Here is a 26,229-nt window from a genome sequence, read left to right as displayed (position 1 = left end):
TAACACCAGAACTTTGCAGAAGCAATCAATAGTGAGTGTACTGATGTAGCTGCAGCACTTACCAGCTAATCATCTGTTTATACACATCATTCATATGCAGATCAACGATCTATGCATCTTTTATAATTTCAACATACAGTTGTATACTTTCTTAGATTTTTAATAAAATGCATTTCCATTTTTAAGAAATGAGAACTAAATTACAAAACAGTATTTAAAGACAAAACTGTAATGATCCCATCTATTTCATTTGATCTAATTTATAAATGAGTACAATTTTTTCCCCACTTGTATTTAATTCCATGAGCCAGGTTCCTCTCACTTGAAAGAAACCCAAATGGATTGTGTTGGTTTAATCCCCAAATTTTCAAAGTATACTCTCATTTACAATAGTCATAGGAGTTTCCCCTTGAAAAAGAATGCTCAAATGCTCGAATGTCAAATAAGACAGGAACCTACTATAATGACTCCTATAGTAACAATGCATGCCAGCATGGTAAAAGCCTGAACATTCGCTAGGAAAGAGAACCCCAAGTTTCCCAACGTCATTTGAACCCAGGATCCTTTCTCTGTAACATCTGTATCTCCTTTCTAGAACATGTGTACTGAGGAGAATATTTGAATTAATCTATATTCATGTCCATTCTGAATACTTGCTATTCTGGAATAATTCAGTTTCTGAGAATGCCATATTGAAATGGTCCTTAATGGTCCTTCATCTTTTCATAGTACATATGCTATACTTACAGCCCCCAAAAGTTTGTTGACTTGTCTTTTTTACTCACTCATTAGTGCTACATTTTTTAACTTCAGGAAATCTATTCAAAAAGGTATTGGCAAGGTTATGTAACTCGATGGTTAGTATAATTTTGAAGGTGCCCCCGGTCATATTTTGCAAAAGTGAAAGCGACAAGGTTTTATTTTTACTGATAAAGTATTTAAAATCTTTTTATCTTACCCCTAAAATAGGATCTGACTAATTTATGGACTGAAAAAATTCACTTGACTAAGCATTAACTAGAAAATGTTTTGACTCTTGGTGCTAAAAAAGATCCTATTTCAGTTTGGTTTTTTTTAAGACTAAAACCGATTTTTTTAATTTTATCAGCTGAAACTTGGCTGAAAGTGTCCTAATCCAAGTCATCCATGACAATTTGTACATAGACACATAGCCTTAACATTTGTTTTCCTATGGTCTCTCTCCTTAAAAATAAATTACTGAAAAATCAATACAGCAGACTCCAGTAAATTGAGATTTTACTGCATATTGTTTGGTAAGAGTAACCACGTATTTTAAACAAAAATCTTAAATCTCTCTTTGAAAGATATCATCTTTAAAGTGAATACGAATTAAAATAAAATGCTTTAACAATAATCTATTTATTTGAGGAAATCTGTATTAGAAGAAAATTGCTTTGTATTTCCTGGTTGGGTCAAAACTCCTCGACCAACCTTTTACCTCAATTACTGACTGTATTTCAATATGGAGAGCTGAAAAGACTTGGTAGTAAAGTCACAAGAATTTTGTTTATTACAGCAAATACTTTCATGGCATTTGACCAAACTCAGAACTATTTCTTTAAAATAGGTTTAAATCTATGAAACTAAGCCAGCTGGGAAGAGGTCTTTATTTGCAAAAGAAAAAGAAATCAAACAACCAAAAGATGTATTTCATATAATAGAAAACATAAAAATAGAAGCCAAGTAACAGGATGGAAAAGCAATGGAGTTAAGAAACTTTGATTCTACCCATCTGACTTGTGAATTGTCCTTTTTGTCTTTCCATTGTTATATATGTAAAATAGGTATAATAATAATTTAAGATAGCCTTGCAAAACTTACTAGGTTAAAATGAATTACTGAAAAAGTGTTCAAATATTTTATAAATACATTAACAAAAATATTTATTTTATACTTTTTGTCTTGCTTCAGTGAAGGTATCCTTTGAGATCAGACTCTGTTTCTTCATACTGTTTCAAATTTTCATCTAGAGATGATAGCTTTCTTCCAAAGTGATATTCCCAGTTTATCACAATATTTCTGATTAAGAAAGACAATACTAGAACTGTCCTACCTGAGGAAAAGAGAGAGTGAACTGCAGCACAATTGGTAAAGTTGCTAAACTTAGTTCAATCAAGTTATGGATTGTCCAATTAACATATTTTGTTACTCCACTTTTCAAGTATCATTTTGAAATCATATTCTATCTCAGGGTGAGCTTTCTTATATAAATAGAAAGAATCTCATTTCTGTAAACATTTGCAGTGCTGTTTCTTTGAATAGATTTTTTTCCCCCTTAACAGAGCTGCTCCAGTGAAGAATTATTTCTTACATATCATGTCCAAACCAAAAAAACTCAATGTTTTTCTGTGAAAAGACAGAAATACTCAAGTAATGTAAAAGCTTTCTATAATCAAGGGATTGCCTACCTATTACAAGCATGTGATCACTCCGTATAGATTCCTGATGAATTAAAAACATCCTTCAGTTACTCATAGCTCATCAGATGTACTGTTAACTTTTGCTAATTCACATTCTTCACTGGTTTGACAACTCTGAAGGATATCCTTGTAGTGGTTCTTCAGATCCTCATACAATGAAACAGTTTCTTGTGAGTGAGCCAAGGGTAACACTTTTTCATTTAATAACAACTGCACTCGGAATTCTTCTTCAGGAGTCTTAGCATTTTTACAATGGTAAAGCACAAATATTAGGTTCGAGGCATAAGGTACAATGAGACCACTTCGGAACTTCCGATGCATTTGTTCCTTATAATTGTAGGCTGTTAGGGGTTCCTTGTCTTTGAAGTAGCCCATGAGAGAAAGCAGTGGAAGAAGGGTCTCTGCATGACCAAACTGGAGGATGACTGGAGAAGAAACTGCCTGAGACCTTAAAAGAGAAATTGAGGGAAAAAAAAAAAAAAGTATATATATTTATGTCATAGAACATAATATCTACACTTAGAAGTAGTATCCAACTTTCCCATCCTTTTAAGTTTAAATAATCCCATCTTTTTTATCTTTACATACATAACTCAAGGATATAGCTGACATTCTGTGTGGCAGAGAACTGAATTTTTTGTGTTTTTTCATTTTTTTTTTTTTTTAAAGAGATGAGGTCTTACTCTATTGCCTAGGCTATAGTGCAGTGGTATGATCATAGCTCAGTGTATGGACTACGAACTCCTGGGCTCAAGCGATCCTCCTGTCTCAGCTGCCTGAGTAGCTGGGACCACAGGCACAAGCCACCATGCCCAGCTAATATTTCTTTAAGTTTTTTGTAGAGACAGGGTCTCATTATGTTGCTCCAGCTGGTCTTGAAATACTGGCCTTAAGCCATCCTCCTGCCTCAGCTTCCTGAGTAGAACTGAACTTTTTATATTGAAAGTTAAGTTCCAAAATTCACAATCACCATAGTGTTGCAAATTCATAGAACCCAATGTGCACATACATTATCCTTTAAGTTTAGAGAGTATGAGTTTTATAGATTAAGGAACCTGAAACAGGTGTGTATTTCAACACTGTAATGCCTTTCTATGAATGAAACTGAGCAGACTGGCCCTTAGTAAATAGATTACTCCATGAAGCTCTTCTGTATAAAGTGTTACTATTTTATCTACATACATATTTATCTTTCTAGGGAATAAGAACAAGTAATATTCAGCAAATGATCAAATGTGAACAGTAAATGGTAATTCATGTAATCCTTCAGTGGTTTACAAAATCTGATTTGGGCACTAAATTTGGATTAGAGGCACAAAATGGTAGCAATGTAACCTATTCTAGCTGATAAAATGTGTCTCTGGTTGGGAGTGGGAGTTTATGCAGTGCCAGAAACACAAACCATTTAACACTGTGAGCTAAGTAGTCATTTTTTTTTTCTTTAAGTTCCTCTTCCCAAGTTTTATTACAAAAATGACTATTATTTTTAAATGTATCTTATAAACTTATTCAAACACAACCAACCATCTGACTTTTGGTTACCACCCAATACATCAGGTTATAAATTGCATCTGGATTTTCTGGGAGGACAGAAGCAGCCGTTTTGGACCTTCTTGATTCCTCATACAAAAACTAGATGGAGCAACTAGATAGCAAATTCAAAAACCCACGGGAAATATTTACAACGTAACTATGTGGAAAAGTATTCTCTATGAACTACCAATAGCCTCAAGAACTGCATATTACCAGTATCTGTTGAAGAAAGCAGAGGAAAACCACAGAGCATCTGAACAATCTGAGAACAGGAGATGAAAGTGGGGGGAGGAGGACACGGTCAAGAAATCTCAGCAAGCAACCCATCATATTTCTGTACAGTACACACACCAGAAAAGGAGGTTCTGTGAAATTAGAAAAACAGTCTGACACAGCCTTCTTCTAAACATTCAGGAAAACTGAATTTACATTAAAACGAACTACAGAAAAGTAAGTCAGAGAGAGAATAAGGACCAGAATAACATTCATACAAAAAAAATACAAGTATGCTAGAAATACATACTCAAACACTATTTCAAAACAAACTACGACAATTATTTACTATTTTGAGATTAATGTTCTTTAAGAAGTATAAAACTTAAAAGCCATTAATCAACAGGAGATTCCAAGCCTCTCTTTATAAATGGTATACTGTAATTGGGTCATCTAAAGTACTTAAAAACCTGAGTTTATTTCCAAGCAGCATCCTCTTAGGTCAAAAGTTACAAAGCAGTAGGACTCAGAACACAGCTATATTCAGTTTTATCTGCATACGTAGTTCTAAATTTTGCATTAGTCGTCAGTATTTAAGAATTGGGAGATTTAAGATTTTTAATAATCCAGATTTGGGGCTCTTCTTGGAAACCCGAAAGATCTGGCAACACAAGTGCATATATTCCCATAAGACACTCAGCTGAACAGGAATAAGGGTACCCTCTAGAGTGCACATACCTGTTGCACAGTACATTTATTATTCCACATTGTCTGACACAGGATGAATTCATTCTGTTGTTACTTGCCTGCCCCTTTATAGATTTAAATACATGCAAATCAAAGCTCATACGACTGCCATCATTTAAATATAATGGAATTTAATAGAGATACAAGTTAAAAGAAAAACAAGTAATATACTAGTTTACATTTTAAGTCTTTCAGCCATTAGGCAAAAACTGCAAAGCCAGGAATAACTCTAGGCTCAACATTCAGTTATTGCTGTCCACTAGATCTATCCATTGTCTCACAGAAAGAATATACTGTCAGTAACTCTCTTTCCCCCACTGACGAACTCTAATCAACTAGGGACAAAATAGAAGACAATATATCTGAAATATTATCATTTCAACATGTAATTTATATATAAATTATTGACAAATTTCACATTCTTTTTTCTACCAAGTATTGGCGATGTAGTCAATTCCAACCAGCCCCCTTTCGAGTGCTGAATACCACATGTTGGACAGCACAGGATAGACAGTGATATGAACATTCTTACAAACTTAGATTTAAATACTGATCAAATACAGAGCAAATGGAAGAAAAGATACAAGACAAGTAACAAACACACATATGAAAAACATTGGGAGAAGGAAGGAAAGAGACCAAAAAAGCTATGTACAAATTATAAAGTTCAAAGTTCTATTAATCACATCGAAGCTATAGAAGAAACTGAATCTCTTCTGTAACCCAAATTTAAGTTTTAAACTTGAAGATTTCTTATGTTTATATAAAAGCAGTAAACACTATTTTTTTTCTTTCGACTGCCTATCAGTCATATGTTAAACTCAGCTATTTTGCAGAAGAAACTTGAGGAAAACTGTGCTTTAAAATGCTTGCTGGGAGGTTTATAGGAAATCAAGTAAGTTTATATATTAGATTCCAGAGAAAACCGTACTATCAAAAATAAATTACTGTTTTCTGCCCTTTAATGAATCCAAATTTAAAATTCTATTCTAGAATTCCAGACAATTTTCAATAGGAAGAAAAAGTGCCAATTTTTATAAATGCATGAATATTACCTTCTTATATAGAGCAATCTCTGTTATAGAAACTAGCAACATACAAAATAAACAATATCTTACAGGTCTGGTTAAATGCACCAATAAAACAATACAAGGATAACAGTCTAAAAAAAACTAAAAACTATAGAGCCACCAAATGTAATTAGAACAAGATTTTGGTTAGAAATCCAAATGTGCCTACAGGAAATAATAAACAACTTATAATTTTTTTTGTACTTTATATATTTCTACAATAATCAAGTAAAAGTATTTTAAGTTTGTAAGGTAATGCCAAATATAAAGGAGAGAAATGAGTACAATGAACACAATTTCATTTGTAATTATTTTTTAATTTTCTACTTTACCCTTTGTGCCTTAAAGTATCTTGCACATAGTAGATGCTCCTGGAACTTAAGAAAAAAGGAGCTGGCTGATGTTGTTCATATTCATAAAAAAAGGTACTGACAAAATAGCTGCATTCAATTTTCCGAAACATAATAAAGAAGAGACTTTCCTAAGATCCATTTGTTTAATTTGTTAGATGTGACACTCCTTATCTTTCCACTCCAAGTGCCAGGCACCATAATAATTTGGGGGGGGGAGGCATTGGGAGAGGAGAAGAAAGGGCAGTAGTGTAAAAGAACAAAAAGACAAATAAAACATATTCCTGGCTCTTGCAGATTAGCATTTGTCTAAGTGTTAGGGGAACCCACAGAAGGAGAGCAAATCCTTCCATCTGAGGAAGAATTGGATGGGCTTTCCTTAGGAGGTGGTGTTTGAGCTGGGTCATGAATATATTCCTAATAAGTCTTAAAATAGAAATGCTACCCATTGTAGCCTTAGCAAAGTGCAATAGTTGGCTCACCTATGATGGAGGTATTATCACATCCTTTTTAGAGATGAAAAAATTCTTGCCTAAGTTACCTTTGAACTACCAATTAAACTCACTAGAAAATACCACCCGGCCGGGCGCGGTGGCTCACGCCTGTAATCCTAGCACTCTGGGAGGCCGAGGCGGGTGGATCGCTCAAGGTCAGGAGTTCGAGACCAGCCTGAGCGAGACCCCGTCTCTACTAAAAATAGAAAGACATTATATGGACAACTAAAAATCTATATAGAAAAAATTAGCCGGGCATAGTGGCACATGCCTGTAGTCCCAGCTACTCGGGAGGCTGAGGCAGTAGGATCGCTTAAGCCGAGGAGTCTGAGGTTGCTGTGAGCTAAGCTGACGCCACGGCACTCACTCTAGCCTGGGCAACAAAGTGAGACTCTGTCTCAACAAAAAAAAAAAAAAAAAAAGAAAATACCACCCATTAAACTAATGGGAGTAGTTTAATGTAAAAGAATAGCCTAGATCCTATCAAATAATATTAATTGCTTCAGTCTGATTTAAAGTTCAATTTTTCAAAAGATTAGTTTTCTTAAAGCAGGACACACCTGAAATTATTTAAAAACAAATTTTTAGCTTGAACTCCTGGCTCTAGATACAACCTTGTATCAGTCCAAGTCTTCAAAAAAAAAAAGTATCTGCTAAAATAGGTAAGCACAGTGGAAGCGAGGGGCATGATCCTGCAGCTTGAAAACCAGGGGGCGTACCTACTTCAGCCAAATAACTGAATTTCTCCCAGCCTTGGTTCCTGCAAAATGAAGATTAGTCACTTCCCTGGGATGAGTCAAATCCCAGTTGCTGGATTTGAGCCATAGCAATACGTCAGTGCTTGGCACAGAGCAGTTGATCAATGTGTGACAGCAAACCACCATGGTAGCAGCAAGAGCCAGAGCAGTTGCAGCAGCAAAGTGCCCCAGGTCACACAGATTGGTGGCGTGCTGAGTTTAAAGCCCAGGAGTTGAGTTCATGTCAGTTCTCTTTCTAAAATACCAGTACACAACACTTTACTCTTAAGGTAGACATGGTATCAAGTAACAAACTCATTTCATTGAATAGTATATTTTAAAACATCAGATATCCCAAAGTACCAAAGGTTCCAACACAAAAGCAAAAATACAGGCAATACCATAAATCAAGTTTGAAGGATACAATTTACACCAAAAAAAGTTTACTTGGAAAAATCTCAATGCCCTTTTGTATAAGAAAATACTTGTATATCTGAAGTAGAGCAAATATAGGAATTGAGTCACTTATGTTTACTTTCAAATCGTCACTGATTTAAAATCATTTAAAATCAAATCAGTTTTTATTTGGGGGAAGAAACGCAGTATTTTAACATCCTGGCTGAAGAAGAATGCATTGTTAGTGCTTGGTAACAAGGTTCCCAGTACATGAATCTGAATTGGCCAACTCAAAACACCCTCTTTGGCAACATGCAATTTGGTAATAATACATGTTAAATTCTGCAGAATAAGAAAATGGATTATTTCTTAAATAAGTCATCAATTCTTCTCCAAGAATATACAAATGGCCAAGCCCACATTTCTCAGATTTATAATCTCAAATGAATATGCAATAAGAAAAATACTCAACAAAAAATACAATTCTACAAAAAGCAGGTTATCAATGATGTAAGCCTCTAGGAGAATGAACAAAGACAAAGAGACAAGAAACTGCTTCAGAAACATACCACATGACCAAATGCTTCCTAAAATTAGAGATACCATGCCTCCATGAGGTTATCTATACCAGCTTCTATCATTAACTAAGGCATTCAGTTGTACTATATTTTCCACATTGAATGCAGTTTGGTTAGTAATAAATGGTGTGTATGCACCTAAATTTTTATTCTGGCTCAGAAGAAAGAGAAAATGTTAATAAATGACAATTTTTAGTTTCATAGAACCAATATCTAGGCCAAATCTTCAATCTATAAGCAACAGCTATCTGGAACACAGCATTGAGAAGAATTCATAGATCAGACTAAATGTGATCTACTTTATAGCCAGACTAAATGTGATCTACTTTATATTTCCTACACACTTTCCTCTTCATATATGAACGTCCTCTTCTTGCCAATCAATTTCTCCATCTTTATCTTTCATTTCCCAGATATAACTAAAATCAGTTTGGCCATTTCTAAGAGACTGGATTACAAAATATAACAACAGACGATGTTTCACGTTAGTATGATGCTGCATGATTTTTTGCTTTTTGCCAATGGTATCACTACTGCTGAAGTGCATTATAAGACAAACATATATAACATACAATCACCTAAACCAAATGATCATTTTAAGGAATATGTGTAAATCATTTCTAAATGTATATGCACAAATCTCTACTGGATATAGAATAAAGACACTTGATTTGAAATGTCTTTTTTAAAAATGTCAAGAAAGCAGACTATTATAAATCTGGCTTAGAGAAATTGTATCTCAGAGGGAAATAACATAAAATAGAAAAGAATGTCTTATGATACTTTATAAAGTATGATATCAACATGAACATAAAATTGAAACCCTGAAGAGGACTAAAAATTATTTTTAACCATCCACATGTTTTATACAATTCTAAAACTCTAACTTTATTCTTGATTTTTTTATTTCAAAAAAAAAAAAAAAACACAGATGTCACTAGATGTCTAGGTTGAGGTTTTAAGTGTAAGAAGCAGAATTTAGCATGCTCTTAAATAAGTTACATCAACTAAAAGAATGTTAAGTATTTTTTATTTTTGCTTTATCTCAAAGTATTTCCATTAAATAATAGCTCAGAATGTAAATCATTGAAGTCTCAAACATAAACAATTTTCTTCACTATTTTGTTTTTCCTAACCTGAATTCAACTTAGTAATCTTTAATGGTCCAAGTGAAAACTAGAATAAAGATAATAAAGATTACTTCATAAAGTATTATCTGGCTCCTTAAGAAAGCAAAAGTAAAACATCTAACTCATAAGGTATAATAAGCTATAAAATCCAAGAGAGCTTAGCCAATAATTTTTTAGTCATTTTAAACTATATGGTTCAAACCAGGGGTCCATTTACAGCTAAGAATGTCAGAATGGGCCGGGCGCAGTGGCTCACGCCTGTAATCCTAGCACTCTGGGAGGCCGAGGCGGGTGGATGGCTTGAGGTCAGGAGTTTGAGACCAGCCTGAGCAAGAGCGAGACCCCGTCTCTACTAAAAATAGAAAGAAATTATATGGACAACTAAAATATATATATACAAAAAATTAGCCGGGCATGGTGGCGCATGCCTGTAGTCCCAGCTACTCGGGAGGCTGAGGCAGTAGGATCACTTAAGCCCAGGAGTTTGAGGTTGCTGTGAGCTAGGCTAACGCCACGGCACTCACTCTAGCCCGGGCAACAGAGTGAGACTCTGTCTCCAAAAAAAAAAAAAAAAAAAAGAATGTCAGAATGCTTTTCTTACAAACAAGAATGACTAAGCAATATATAAGCTGATTTCTAATTCATCATTTGAAACTCAACTGGCAAAATATCAAACTCTGGCACATTAAAAAAAACCCAAACTACTTCCATGAAAATATCTATGACCAAAAGGAGCATATTTTCCTTCCAAAGAGCTAATATAATACCTCTTAAGGAGCTGCTCATGCTTTTTCCTGATTGCTCTTTTATAAGACTTACTCACATTTCTATTTTCTTTGACAAAATTAGTAGCATGTCAAATGGAAAAACATATCTTGTTTCTATCAAAATTTTATCTGAACACCAAAAATGGGGACTTGGATACCAACTGGTGAAAGCTGAAAGAGCTGTGGGGTTTGTGAACACCTTACAACAAATACACAAAAGTACTTATTTATGGTCCAATTTTTGTCAGAAGCCATTAAAGGTATATGTCAGAATTTTATAAAGTAAATCAGTAATCTCTGTGAAGAAGTGATTTGGTTCCATTTCTAGCAATATGCTAATCTTTGCTGTGTCATAACTGAGAGTTAATCTAAGAGTTCAATCTGATTCTAAGCTATTACCTAGGAAATGATTTACTCCAGTTAGCATAGGCCCAATCACTATTTGAAAGAACCAAATCTCTAGTTTCTCCTCAAATACACTAAAGTTCCAAGGATGGCATGAGAACTTTTCTGGGTTTCATTCCCAACCTTCTCCAACAAACCACAGCTGGCCTATGATTAAGCCCAAAATACTGGCAACACTAAATAGGTATGAGTGTGTGTATATGTCTGAATGAGGGAATAAGAGTGTGTGTGTGTGTGTGTGTGTGTGTAAGAGAGAGAGGGAAACACAATGCAGGTAGGTATGGAACGACAAAAAGGGAATGAGATGTGAAAGGAATTACTTCTCAGTTTACGTGATTCCATACATAAGGCCTACAAGGCCTATGCATATAGTTGTAAGATTGCTGAGAGCACAAAGATTGCTATATTCTACGCTATCTACGGTCCAATGTAGTTTTCTTTGTCACTGTCATTCAATAAACAGAGTGGTGAGGTTCAGGATACCATGACACAAAGGACTAAGGTTTTTCCTTTAACAAAAAAGAATGCAGTTTTTGGCAGAAGATGTAAATGTTTTTTAAAGGAGGGCTGCCAGGGCAATCAGTAATGAGGCATATTTAATACCCACTGCATCTGCGGTTCTTAACGTTCATGGGGGACAGGAAACCATTTGAGAATCTGTCTAAAGGAATGGAACTTTGTACCAGAGAAAATCACATACTCACAAAAACATCAATATAGTTTTAGGATTTCAGACTCTATATCCCAAGAATCCCTGGGCTATATATTATATTACAATCTGACACCCTGAGGAATAATGTATCTACAATTCTGTCCCATACTGATTTATATCCCTTGAATCACATATATTCCAGAGAAATCTGATAATTTTATACTAATACTACATTTAAAATGTCTAAACAAAATGAAATAAATTTACATGCTTAATACCAAATTAAGAATAATTCAGATGTTCTATAATGTGCTCTGAACTTTCCCATTTATCTTCAATCTGTTTCTAATGGTGTTTTCTGTATTCTGATCTATTGACAAACAGACTTCTATTAGTCATATTTCTCAAATTAACTTACATCCTTCACCTATAATGACTATTCTTTCTTTGAGACTCTTAGCAGAAGCATTCCAAACAACAGGCAGGAGTTTTTGCTCTCTCCCTCTAATAAAAATGTATTAAACTTGGGATGTTACATTTTCCAAGTGACAAAACCACTTTAAAAAGATATACATTTTAGCTTTAAAAAAATCTTGAAAATACAAACTATTAATACAAATATAAGAAAGTGAATGAACATATGACATTCTATATTAATGTTTATATAGAAATACATAGTCAGAATCACAATGTTTTAAGGTTGGGATCTGGCCAACCCCTCTTATTTCAGAAGTAAGAGTGCCAACATGGTTAAGTCAATTACCTAATGTTATTCAGCAAGAATGCAGTTCTTCAAATTATACTCCTCTTTTACTTACATAAATTGACAATTTTATTAAATTTTCAACAAAAAACAAATTTTAAGTGAAAGTCTAAAGTTCTTCATTTAAATGAGAGTTGATAACTATGTGTGTGTTCAAAGCAGGTAAAAGATCCAAAGCAAGTAATTAAAAGTCATTCAAAAAGCTCAACTGGAAAAACAACTATAATTGCATGTTTTCCCCCCCAAATGTACTCAACTAGATCTTTATAAGCTCTTAACTGATGTTTCACACTCAACTGATGTTACACAGAGTGTGTTTTTAAACATGATCCAGGAATATCAAATAGAGCTTTAGACAGCTCATATAATCCCTATACTTACATAAGTACAAAAGTAAGTAACATGAACTGCCAGATGCTTTGGGAAGAAAATTACCAAGAAAAAAGTTAAAAAAAAAATCTTTTTATGCTCATTTAATTGAAACATCAGCTTCAGCGAGTATTTGGAGAAGCATCAATTCCACAGCTTAACACAAATCTAGAACTAAAACGACTCAAGCATAAAGTTTTTTCCTCCAGAAAAAATATATTGAAATACCTTCCACTTTCAGCCAAAAAAGAGTAACAAGGACCAGATTTACTGTCCTGCCTTAAACTACTATGAAGCTGGACAAAATGTATGAAGTTTTCAGATACCTGACAGTAGTCAGAGTAAGAGAAAAGGCAGGCAAATGAGATGAACCCAACAACTGGCCCAGCTTTCTGTCTAGAGTTTCTAGGCCGTGGCACAGGGATGGGGAGCCCAAACAGTATGGCAATTGCCATGAGCAGATGAGACGGGAGTGAGAATTTAGGGAGGTCATACTGGCTGGAATTCACAGGACAAAGTACTTTAGAAGAGAGAATGGTCTGCAGACCAGCAGGGGTTTCCCTCAAGTTTTTAGCTGGTACTCATCTGCACACGCATGTAGAAATCTATCCAAATCAAAGGGGAAAAACCTCAGAAAGAAACAGGTTAAAAAATTCCCAAAGCTAACACAAAGGCAGAAATTTGTATTCACCCAAGCCAGACTGGGAAAAATCTCAAAATACATCGGGTACCATATAAATACTCAGGGGGAATTGCTTCAATAGTGGGGCAAAATCAGCCCATCAAAAGATATTATTAAAAAAACAAAAAGGCAAACCACACACTAGGAGAATATACTTGTAAAACATAAATCTGACAAAGGACTTGTATCTAGAATATATATATAGTTTCACTCAACCTTCTTAATATCTTGAAAGATGAGTATTACCTATATTTTAAAGACAATAAAATTTTGGTTTAGAAAGGTTGAACAAGGATGTAAATTTTAACATGACTCTAAAACCAATGCAAATTTCATCATAGGTTGTCTGTGATTAAGGCCCAACTCACACCTTAACATCCACAAAGAATCCTTTTCCAACTACCCTGATCCACAGAAATGACTCCCTTTCCCAACATCCACACACTTTTGTCTAAATCTTTTTTTTTTTTTTTTAGAGACAAGGTCTTGCTATGTTGCCCAGGCTGGCCTCGAACTCCTGGGCTCAAATAATCCTCCCGCCCCAGCCTCATGAGTAGCTGGGACCATAGGTGACACTACCAGCCACCACACCCACCTTATATCACTTTTTAAAGATATCTTCCTTACTTGACTGAGAGCCCCTTGGAAGTAGGTTATAACTTCCTATCCATGTTTATACATTCTCAATGACTGGCACTATAACCAGCACATTGTAGTGCTCACAGAAAGCTACCTGAAATGAACTGAGCCTTTAATTATGGAACCATGGAATCATTTACTAACCCCTTAACTGGTAGAAACATTTCTTCTATAAAATCGCTAACACAGTTATCCAGATTTAACTAGAATAATTCTATGACAGGGAACTTACTACTTCACAAAACAGCCCATTCTATGGTCAACAATAGTTATTAAAAAGTTATAGGGTTTTGTGTTGGTTTTTTTTTTTTTTAAATAATAACCGAAACAAGATTTGCCCCCTAGTTCTACTCTTGTGGGTCAATGCAGAATAGGTATGTTCGCCAAATATGGCAAGAACACATATGATAATAAATTTGTCAGCTTCTTAAAAAACTTGATACAATTCAATAAGTTAAAAATATGTATGAAGGGAAGATAATCAATTATATATAAATAATGTATAACTAGTATAACAATAAAGAAATTAAACACACTTTGGCTACTTGAAATAACATGAATCCATCAAGCAAACATAATGTTGAGTGAAAGAGACAAAAGTAAGATATATAGTAGGGTCCCATTTATATAAAGGCAAACTGTATGATACTCTTTAAGAATGTTAAGTGGTATTAGGACGTGTACTAGGGTGCTGGCAATGTTCTATTTCTTGATCCAGTTGATACACATGTAACTGTTCACTTTATAATTAACCATCCTTTAAACTGCATATATGTTTTATGCAGTCTTTTGTATGTATTGTAGATTTTGATGTTGCAACAAAATCATTTTGAAATGTGCGAGGGCTTCCAGTAAAAACAAATTTCAAAAAACAGTAATAATGGGCTACCAACTACAGTCTGCAATATTTTTTAAAAAATCACTGTCACCAACACCACCTTCAAGAAAGGAAACAGGCCGGGCGCGGTAGCTCATGCCTGTAATCATAGTACTCTGGGAGGCCGAGGCGGGCGGATTGCTTGAGCTCAGGAGTTCGAGATCAGCCTGAGCAAGAGCGAGACCTCGTCTCTACTAAAAACAACAAAATAGAAAGAAATCAGCTGGACAACTAAAAATACATAGAAAAAATTAGCTTGGCATGGTAGCACATGCCTGTAGTCCCAGCTACTCGGGAGGCTGAGGCAGAAGGATTGCTTGAGCCCAGGAGTTTAAGGTTGCTGTGAGGTAGGCTGATGCCATGGCACTCTAGCCCAGGTGACAGAGTGAGACTCTGTCTCAAAAAAAAAAAAAAAAAAACAAAAGAAAGGAAACAGGAAACGGAAGGGTCTCATGAAAGCTTTTAGAGGACTTTGTCCTGGTAGTCAATGTGGAGTCACTGAATGATCTATTAGGAATCAGATATAATTAGATTTACATCTTAAAAAGAAGAGTGCACTGAAGTGGGAGTAACACTGAAATCTGGGAAGCATTTAGGAGGCAGTTGCTAAAATCTGGAGAGAGGAGATATAGCCTGAATTGAGTATGTGATAGCATGAGGATGGAGAAAAGTGAGAGAAACTGGCATTAACTGGAAACAAAAAGAAATGCAGTGAGTAGATGCAGAAGGTGAGGGAGATGGATACAAGAACAACAGATAGGTTTGTGGCTTAGATGTCTTGACTGAAAAAGAACTACAGAAGGACTACAGATATTCCTTCAAAACATTTTGGGAACATCAACTGTATTCCAGGCATCGTTCTAGGCACTGAGAGAGCAGTGAATGAAACAAAGTTCTAGACCCCACAGACCTACAATCTAGTGATAGTCAGTAAGTGACTATCCAAAAGCAGTTGGATATTTGAATCTGAATTCAGAGTATAAGTGGGCTAGTTATAAATGTTTAACTTATTTAGCCAGGATCTTTTAACACTAAAGAAATTCCTAGCACTAAAAGAGATTCCTGTTACACCTGGTTAAATTCAGTGGAACTCTGACTTTGAAAAGTTAGCAAAAAGACCTAGAATCTGTAAACATTTCTAAGAACTTTAAAAACAAAGTTCCCTCTGTTATAATGGGCTAAGTAATTGACCAAACAACTATTTTAAAAACTTGGCGCCACAACACATTTATTTCAATGCTGCCACCTTATGTTAAAACATAGAACTACACAGTCTAAAAAAGCCATACCCTTATCAGACTATAAAATCTAAAAATATCAAAGTTTTGAGAGCCAATGAAAAGGTAGAAGAAAGGTTAATATTGAGAGTTATTGAATGACAGTAATAAGAGCATATTACTTACAGCAATTAATTTTGGTGTCTGGGAGTATTCCCGACAGAATGGAAGATCTCATGAGGCAAGAATTACAGTCCCGATGTAAATCTTACTTTGAGAAAACAGAAAGTAACTTGTGGAATTCCCTCAATCTAAAAAGATAATATAGTAACAGGGACATGGGGGTGGGGGGGTAGAATAAAATCCAGAGATATCTCATTTCTTCAGTAAATTCAATCTGCTTTTCCAATCGCAGCTACTTAACACATTAACTGCCATGTGAGTTATATTTAACTCACACTAGTTTTGAGCCCAGGGCCTTGTGAAGCGTGCGTAACACATCTCTTCACCTTGGGAGCCATGAGAACTATTTTTCAAGTTGCATATAACTCAGGTACAGAAAACAGTAAAAAATAACAAATTTTTCATTAAATTAGAAAGGATCATTTTGTTTTCAAAGTTTTTATTCTATTTTCATAATAAAACGCTGTGGCCCCAAGGAAAAAAATTTTTTTTCTAGTGTGGCAAAGTGTTTAATAGTACATTTACTGGTTTTAACTTTAATCCCATCACTGTGGTGATGGTACAAGGAGGAAAATAAAAGTCAAGATCCTTATAAAAGTCAAGGACGCTGAACTTGAAAGGCTGGTTAGATTTAACTGAAATTTTGACACTTGTCAATTAACATTATTTAAAATTTTCAATTTTTTCATTAACTAAAATTATGCTATTAAAATTATGTTGAAAAAATATTCAGTAGCATTGAAGAATGTCTCTGATTTTTAATGTTAACATAAAAATATAACAACCTATATATATATACTACCATCTCAGTGTGGGGTCAGGGAGGAATGCAGAAAGCAAGAAGTAGCCTGGGAACTCTAGAATTAAGTGAAAGTCATTTCCCCAGACAATATCAATAACAGAATACTGTCTCTATATAAACACACACACACACACACACACACACATATAAAAACATACATAATATAGACGTACTCATTTATAAATTCTACATCCAAATACAAAAAGGGATTTTAAGAGTCATGCAAGAAAAAAGATTAATGCTTTGATAGATCAAAAAAGTACAAAGATAATATACTCTGTGAAAATCTTATTATTCTCCCACACTGAGGCATGAGGCTATGTGTGGAGAGGATAGTATGTGGAATTCTCTCTACTTGCCACTCAATTTTGCTGTGAACCTAAAACTATTTTAAAAAGTAAAGTATTAATTAAAAAAAAACAACAAAAAAACCTCATTCTCTGCTTGCTGAAGTACTTGCTCACAGCACTGCTCAGTGTCAATCTGTTTTGTGGAGAGAAATCTGATAGAAGTCTCTAAGTATCCTTTCTTCCCCTTTATCATTTTAAGAAAATTTAATGTTTATTCAGCTAAATAAATCTTTTAAAATCCTAAGCAGTCTTTTAGTATAGAGATACCCAGTCCCTGAAAACCATCTGCCAGTTTCTTCACAATCATTGCTGAGCAAATGCTTGTTGACACTCTGCTTCCCCAGAATAGGAAGCAATGGCCAAAATGATTTTCCATCTTAAAGGGTCAAACTCTCCTTCGTTTAACTTTTTGTACTGTCTTACAATCTTACATAAATAGTTATATCATTACACACAGCTTTTATAAAACATCTTTATGTTCTCTAGATTTTAAGAGCCACAAGTGCAAGTAGTCATCACTGTATCTAAAACACTGCCTGACATAAAACATAGTAGTTGCTTAAAATACTGTTGAGTGAATTTTCTTTTCAATCCACGAATACAGACATAATCATCCAAAAGAAGTAAAGATTTTCTCCATCTTGCAATGAAAAGGAAATTAGTTTAATAAATGAGCTCAAGGCCTTAAAAATTTGAGGACAATAAATCCTACAAAGTACTTGTTGCTATTATTTGAATAACTATAGGGAAGGAAAAAGGGTGTGTGAATGTCTGAGAGACGTTAAGGACATGTTTTGACCAGAGACCTCTCATACACAGTAACAATACCATATCTGTAGATCACATTGTACTAACTGCTCTAATAGACATTATCTCCTTTGATTGTCACAACAATTCCATGAGTCAGGTGAGATACAGGTTGAGTATCCCTTATCTGAGATGCTTGGGACCAGAAATCTTTTGGATTTCAGATTTTTTCAGATTATGGGATATTTTCATATATATAATCTTGGGGATGGGAGCCAAGTCTAAAACATGAAATTCATTTATGTTTCATATACACCTTACACACATAGGCTGAAGGTAATTTTATACAATAGTTTTAAAAATTTTGTGCGTGAAACAAAGTTTTGACTGAGACCCATCACGTGAGGTCAGGTGTGGAATTTTCCACTGTGGCATCATGTCTGCACTCAAAAAAGTTTTGTATTTTGGAGGATTTCGGATTTTGGATTAGAGATGGTCAACCTTTATTCCCCTTTTCCAAGGTGAGGAATCTGCAGTATTAATAAAGGAGAACCAAGGCTCAAACCAAATCTAAACATCTGCCTACCACATCACATTGCCTCTTCAGTATATTACTGCACCTGATGCCACAAGCCATGCATGAAATTTAGCTTCATTAGCTTCCAAGTATATAAAAACACAGTTAGCTATTGCTTAACATAATGGAGTACTCAATTAGTTGCATTTCCCCCTCTGTACTTTACTTGTGGGTGAGATAAGCAAATTGTAAGAAAATAAACTAAAAATTGGAACTTCCTTTTTAAGATAAAAGCAAAAACAAATAAAACCTCCCCATGGATGATCTGGATTACTATAAACAGGCTAACCTCAATTTAGAATGATTCAACTTCAGACCATGTCCAGAAACCAGTGCAAGTCAGGGATTTCCTATACATCTACAGTTTCAATATTCTTTAGCAATCACTGACAGACAAAATTAATAATCCCCCCTCGAAATTCCATTCCTAAGCAAAATGAAAACATCCACAGAAAAACTTGAATGCAAATATTATAGCAGCATTATTCACAACAGCCAAAAAATGGATAATAACCCAAATGCCCTTCAACTACTAAAAGGACGAACATGGTATATTACATAGAATGGAGTATTATTCAGCCACCAAAAATAATTATATATGCTACTGATACATGCTACAACATCGACAATGACCCTTGCAAACATTATGCTAAGTCAAAAAGACCATTCACAAAGAACCACATCCTTAATTTCTCTCTGTAATGTTTTATGGTTTTCAGTATACAGACATACTTATTCTAAAACACCAATGATAAATTTCTTACTTAAGCTTTAAATATAGAATCAAATTATAATAGCAAACCTTGCAAATGTTATTTTAAAAAATCTTCTTGACACAGTTTTAAGTTACCATACCTCTCATTCAACAGTGGGACAAACAATGAACAATGAATAGTAAAGTAATCTTGTAAAGTGTAAGGGTTATAAATCATTCATAAAATTGAGCAGGAAAAAAATTAACTCATCTCCAAGAAGGTACTCATCTTGACTGAAATCCTCACAAATGTTTTTGGCAACAGAAACTACTCAGTCTGGTTTTTATTCCCTAACTCCTATCAAACCCAAGAAAAGGGAGTCATATCCCCATGCACAATGTATTTATATAAACAAAACTTAGTCCTGGAGACACAATGAAGCACATCATCTCCAGTCTTTTCTGTCTTAATTTTTAGAGCATGATTTTTGTCTCCAATTTTAAGTGTATGAGCCTTCATGGAAGCATGTCTGCCAAGTAAAATGGAGTTGAGGTTCTATCGAAGGTTCAAGTCATATAAAATTATTTTTTAAAAAAACTTGAAAAGTATGACTAGTAACAAAGATGTTTCTCTTTTAAAATAAAATATGTTGCACGTTCATACCAGGAGCCATGTACAAGAGAGCTCATAATTACATTACATATAATAGCAAAAGATACAAACTATCTAAATGCCCATTGACAAGAGTAGATGGCATAAAGTATATTCACATCACTATATATTGTACTACAGTGAAAATGAACTATAGCTATAGGCAATAGCTTGATGAATATTATAAACGTAAAGTTGAGAGGGCGAAAAAAAGCAAGTTCCAGAAGACAATTAGTAGTATGATTATAAGAAAAGCCAAATATAATATTTGGGCACACATACCTTAATAAAAACTATTTTAAAGAGGCAAAGGAATGATCAACACAAAATTCAAATGAGTAGTATCAGGAGAAAGAGAGGGAGAGGGAGCAAGAGGAGGCAGGAAAATGGAATACCTGAGGAACATGTAAATAAACAAACGCAAGTTAACAGTAATGTTCTAGATCTTGGGTTGAGTGGAGGGTTCATATGTTTTATAACTTACATATACATTATCTAGTTCTTTTCTAAGTATCGATTATTAAAATACTTTTAAACACAAGTAAAAACTATTTTAAAAAATTAAACATTATAAAACATTTTCCATAATCTTAATACCAAACACAGAATGTACTTCAAATTTTTAAAAAAGTTTTTACCTTTGTTTCTGCTCAACTGCTTTGTCCAAGTGCTGAAAGATATCTTGAAACAGGGTGCAGCTGGATCGACTATTAATAGTATATCCGTATCCTCTTTTCCAATATTGTTTCAGATCATTTAAATATTCTAACACCTAAAAATAAAAATTTCAAAAATCATTTTAATATATTTTCATCACTGTAACAGATTCCCTGATTTAATGATTCTCTCATAAAAGGCTACACTGTTTAATTATCATTCTACCTAAAATACAGTTTACATTTGTCTTTTCTAGCATATAAAAGTTGGCTTCAAAGGTCCATGACAAGAGATTTATCACAAATTTGGATCAAGGGTATGTAGAGGCTGGTGTGCAAGAGCAAGTCAGTAAGTGCTCACAGCCAAGAATCCTGACAGTTCAGGAGAGTGAGGTAAGGACATGTGCTCACCTCCCCTTTCTTCTAAAATTATATTAAGATGATAGATAGCAAAGATACATAGGGAAGAAAAAATAGACATACACAGAAGAATATTCGTTACAGCACAGAAGGATACCAACAGCAGATCAGAAATTCTTAAGAATTTTGAAAAGGTAGAAATCAAATAGAAAATGAATTACTTTGGTTCATGTGTAAGTTTGGCAAAAATAATAAAAGTCCACCAAGGATATGGGAAAATGGGTACTGCTGGAAGGCATGTATATTGGTATAGATACTCTAGAAAGCAAGTGGCAAAATCCATGAAAAAGCACATACTCTATGACCCATTTAATTCCATTTCTTGTAATATTCACAGAGGAACACAAGGGATAATGCAGCAGAATATGTTACTTACACAGCAGCACTGCTTACAGGAGCCAAAAAAAATTCCCAGAAATACCTAAATTCCTCTAATAGATGGGTGATTCAATAAACTATGGTATACACATACTATGGAATACTTTGCAGTTATCAAAAAGTTCTACATTATAGATCAACATGTACTAACATGGAAAGATCTCCAAAACACACTGCTGAATAAGAGAGCAGATTAAGAATACAGAATAATACCATTTATTAACCAAAACACAAATACGCAAATATATATTACACCCTTTACATTTCTAAGAATGACATTGATTATAAATAAAAGCATAAAAAGGGTTAGAAAGGTACACATCACCAACAGCAGTGAAGAGGTCTAGAATTGGAGCTGGCGATAAACGCAGCCTTTATCTGAAGGTTGAACTTTGCATTCACGTACCATTTGATTAGATATAAGCAGAGGACTAAAATCTGTAACTAGGACTAAAACCTGTAACTGAAACCATAAGTAGTAGACTAACACCTATAAACCCAAAGAGGTGCAAGATTAAGACTACACAGAGTCTTTGTTCCCAAAAGAGCCCTTGAGAAACTACAAGTCAAAATAAGTTTTAAGTGCAGAGGCAGGCCAATGCCATACACAAAAAACAAAATAAAAAATATATTTAAGAGGCAATTTAATCAAAAAGTTAGCAAAGGGGACAAAGTACATATTTAAAAAAGTAAAAGTGGAATTAAAATTAGATAGAAGTATGCTAAATCTATTCAAGAAATAAAATATAGTATTAGAAATGAAAAAGGAGGCAACAGGAGATCTTTTAAAATCTCATGTGCACACTACTAAAACTACATTTTTTTTTAAACTTGAAAAATGTAAGTGAAATGGATGATTTTTCTAGGAAAGCACAAGTTACCCAAATCGACTCAGAAAAATCTGAATATACAAAATAACTATAGTCAAAGGTTTACCTAAAGGATACCAGGCATAGTTGGTTTTAAACATGAGTTCTACCAAAGCTTCAAGAACGAGTTAGTTCCTAATATTTAAACTATTCCAGGGAACAGAAAAAGATGGAAAGATTCTAAACTCACTTAAGGAGGCTATGAAAAGTTGTCAGAATCAAAATGGAATCACTTGTGTAAAAAAAAAACCCCAAAACCTGACAAATAAAGCTAGGAAGGCTATGAAAGAAGGTTTGCACACTTGTATGCCTGATAACAAAAACTATCACAAAAGACTGCAAAAACCACAACCTTGTACAAACGCCCTTTCAGCCTTTACACTCACACAAAAAAATTTCTGCAAGGACATCTGCCAACATATGTCTGCCCAACCTCGGACTGGCATCATCCTTGTTACTGATCCTGGTAGCCAAGGATAATCATTCCAAAACAATTACGTAATTCTCCTCATTTCTCCTTTAAAAACTTTTGTCTTCCTTTACCTCCCTGAATATGCACAGTTTACTACTGCATGCATATGTATTCCCATTGCAATGCAATTATTCCCAAATAAACATCATTTTCTTTTAGAAAGCCTCTGTTATTTAGCTTGACAAGGCTAATAGAAGCCTACTGCCAAACTTGAACAAAGAAAAGGGGTGAGGGGAGAAAATTACAGACCACTGCAATGCAACAAAGTCAGCATCCCTTGCCCTCACCCACTAAATGCCAAGTACAAGTCTGAGTCGTTGTTATAAACAAAAATACTCTTATATTTCTAAACCCCCCCAAAGGGAAAGGAGTAAGACAAGGGCCAGAAGTATCACCTTTTACAAATGACAGCCACTGCTGTAAAAAAAACCTTACTATAACCATGACTTAAGGAATCTGAAATAAAACATTACCAAATAAAATTCAGCAATATATTGAAAGGATGTTATCATCTGCCATAATGGAGTAATTCACACCAGTCATGCCCTCCCCTCAGAAACAACTAGAAAATGGGATAAAATATATAAAACAAATGTTTATGGACATTGGGTAATTTAATCACTGAACTGTAATCACTGAGAGAAAGGAAACAAAGCAAACTCTACAACTGCCCAGTTTTCTGCCTGTTGGCACTTTTAAACTGTGGCATAGGAAAAAGAATCCCAAGCAGAGCTCAGCAATCTTTCTGAGTTGAGGAGGAGTCAGAGCTCAGTCTGTGAAGCCTAACCAGGCTGGATGAGCAGGGAAGTATATCAGAGAGGAGGGAGCTGCACAAAAAAAGAGCTCCATAAATCTGTGGGATACCCCTGATTCTGCTGCTGTAGAGTTGTAAGTTGAACAATTCCAAAGCTATAACAAGGTAGGGAGATACTCAAGTTCCAAGCAGCCTAAACAGAGAGAACTGGCTAATTATCCAGCGCATTCACTAGAGACCCCAGTAAGAGTCGCACTTACATTCTGAGTTTTATAGGATCAGGTATGCACGGTATGAAACTCAGAAACAAGCATCAAAAGGATCAAGCTGAACCACAAATAAGATGAAATTCAACACTGTGCCCATGTTGAATGCAGCACTATCCACAATAGCCAAGATATGGAAACAACCTATGTGCCCATCAACTAAGGAATGGATAAAGAAAATAGAGTATATACACACAATAGAATACTATTCATCCTTTAAAAAGGTGGTGATTCTGTCACTTGCCACAACATGGATGAACACAGAGAACATTATGCTAAGTGAAATAAGCCAGACACAGAAAGACAAATACTACATGATCTTACTTATACGTAAAACATGAAAAAGTAGAATGCATAGAAGCAGATAGTGGAATGACAGTTGCCAGGGTATGGTGGGTAGGAGAAATGAGGAGATGCTGGTCAAAGGGTATAAAGTTTCAGTTAATGTAGGATGAGTAAGTTCTGAAGATCTAATGACTACTGTTAATAATAATGTCTTATATACTTGAAATTTGCGAACAGGGTAGATCTTAAATTTTCTTACTACCAAAAAAGTTAACTATGTGAGGTGATAAATATGTTAATTAGCTTGATTGTGGTAATCATTTTCCAGTGTATTATCTGCATCAAAACATCATGCTGTACACCTTAAACATATACAATTTTTGTTATTTATACCTCAATAAAGTTGGGGGGGAGTGTTCTTACTTAGAAAATATAAAGAAAACTTCTCACCCCTCTGGCCACATTAAAAAAAAGAAAATATAAACAAAATTTCTGACGTTAAGATGATGGAATCAACATGTATCTGCCCTTTACTCTCAGAAATCATCCTAAAAAAAAGAAGGAAAAAGATAAATACAAATGCCTTCTTCAAAGAAATTAAAAGACCTTGGTACCCTGAACCACACCATAAATAAGGAAGGATTACCAAATGCAGTGAAAGTCAAATAAAATATCTCAGGTAAAACCAGCAGAACACAGATCTTCAAAGCACACAGTACACCTAGAAGACCAAAACAAACAATCCCTTGCTTGAAACAGTGAGAATCAGCCTCCCTGGACAGTATATGACACTACTACAAGGTAACAGGCCGACAGTCCATCTTTTAAGACCCTCTTTTTTCTGCTTTTAAGAGTAATTATTTGTTAATTTAGAGATGAATAACTCTAAATTGGAAGGAATATTGCTCCTCTCTGGATAGCTGCTCAGCTCTGCTGCCTGGCTAGAGACAAGCAAAAGCTAAAATGAATTCACCACAAAGATGAGTAATAATTAAAAAGGGGGCTTGCACTAACCAAGGAGGGTAAAGACCTCTACAGGGAGAACTAGGAAACACTGAGGAAGGAAATCATAGAGGATGTAAACAAATGGAAAAGCATATCATGCTCATGGATTGGCAGAATCAACATTGTCAAAATGTCTATACTACCGAAAGTGATTTACAGATTCAATGCAATCCCCATTAAAGTACCAATGCCATTTTTTGCAGATCTAGAAAAAATAATCGCATGCTTCATATGGAACCAGAAAAGACCTTGAATAGCCAAAGCAACCTTAAGCAAAAAGAACAAATCAAGAGGCATCACCTTACCAGACTTCAAGCTGGTATACTTGGTATACTACAAGGCTATAAGTAACCAAAACAGCATGGTACTGGCACAAAAACAGAGACATAGACCAATGGATCAGAACAGAGAACCCAGACATAAAATCATCATCATATAGCCATCTGATCTTTGACAAAGCAGACAAAAACATACAATGGGGAAAAGAATCCCTATTCAATAAATGGTGCTGGGAAAACTACAGCCAGCCACATGTACAAGACTGAAACAGCACCTCTTACCACTCACAAAAATTAATTCATGATGGATAACAGACTTAAACCCAAGGCATGAAACTTTAAGAATTCTAGAAGAGGTTGGAAAAACTCTTATAGATATCAGCCTAGGCAAAGAATTTATGAAAAAGACCCCAGAGGCAATAACAGTAACAACAAAAATAAATGGGACCTGATTAAATTAAAAAGCTTCTGCACAGCCCATGAAACAAGCAATAGAGTGAATAGACAACCTACAGAATGGGAGAAAATATTTGAATGCTACACATGTGATAAAGGGCTAATAACTAGAATCTACAAAGAACTCAAGCAAATCAGCAAGAAAATATCAAACAACCCCACTGAAAAGTGGGAAAAAGATATGAACAGAAGCTTTTCAAAAGAAGATAGACTAATGGCCAATAAACATATGAAAAAATGCTCAGTGTCTCCAATGATCAGAGAAACGCAAATCAAAACCACAATGAGATATCACGTAAGTCCAGTGAGAATGGCTCTTATCAAA

At 34.7% G+C, this 26,229-nt stretch overlaps 1 protein-coding gene and 1 long non-coding RNA gene across 3 annotated transcripts in view; one reads left to right on the top strand and one right to left on the bottom strand.

Annotated features, from left to right (window-relative positions):
* Window positions 1-26,229, top strand: part of LOC138376025 (uncharacterized) — a 62,726-nt gene that overhangs the window by 11,911 nt on the left and 24,586 nt on the right. The gene's annotated exons all lie outside the window — the stretch shown is intronic.
* MINPP1 (multiple inositol-polyphosphate phosphatase 1) overlaps window positions 1,861-26,229 on the bottom strand; it is a 35,899-nt gene continuing 11,530 nt past the window's right edge. Inside the window, exons 4-5 of one of the 2 annotated variants that reach the window (XM_069459965.1) lie at window positions 20,704-20,837; window positions 1,861-2,889 (exon numbers count right to left, since the gene is read on the bottom strand). In XM_069459965.1, the coding sequence (XP_069316066.1) occupies window positions 2,493-2,889; window positions 20,704-20,837 (531 nt within the window). In that variant the 3' untranslated portion in view covers window positions 1,861-2,492. The remainder of the gene's footprint in view (window positions 2,890-20,703; window positions 20,838-26,229) is intronic. The other variant, XM_069459966.1, reaches the window with a different exon arrangement.

This window comes from Eulemur rufifrons, chromosome 28, assembly GCF_041146395.1.
Source record: "Eulemur rufifrons isolate Redbay chromosome 28, OSU_ERuf_1, whole genome shotgun sequence".
Lineage (NCBI taxonomy): Eukaryota > Metazoa > Chordata > Mammalia > Primates > Lemuridae > Eulemur > Eulemur rufifrons.
The sequence above is the reverse complement of the archived record's forward strand: the minus strand, read 5'-3'. Positions and strand labels throughout refer to the sequence as shown.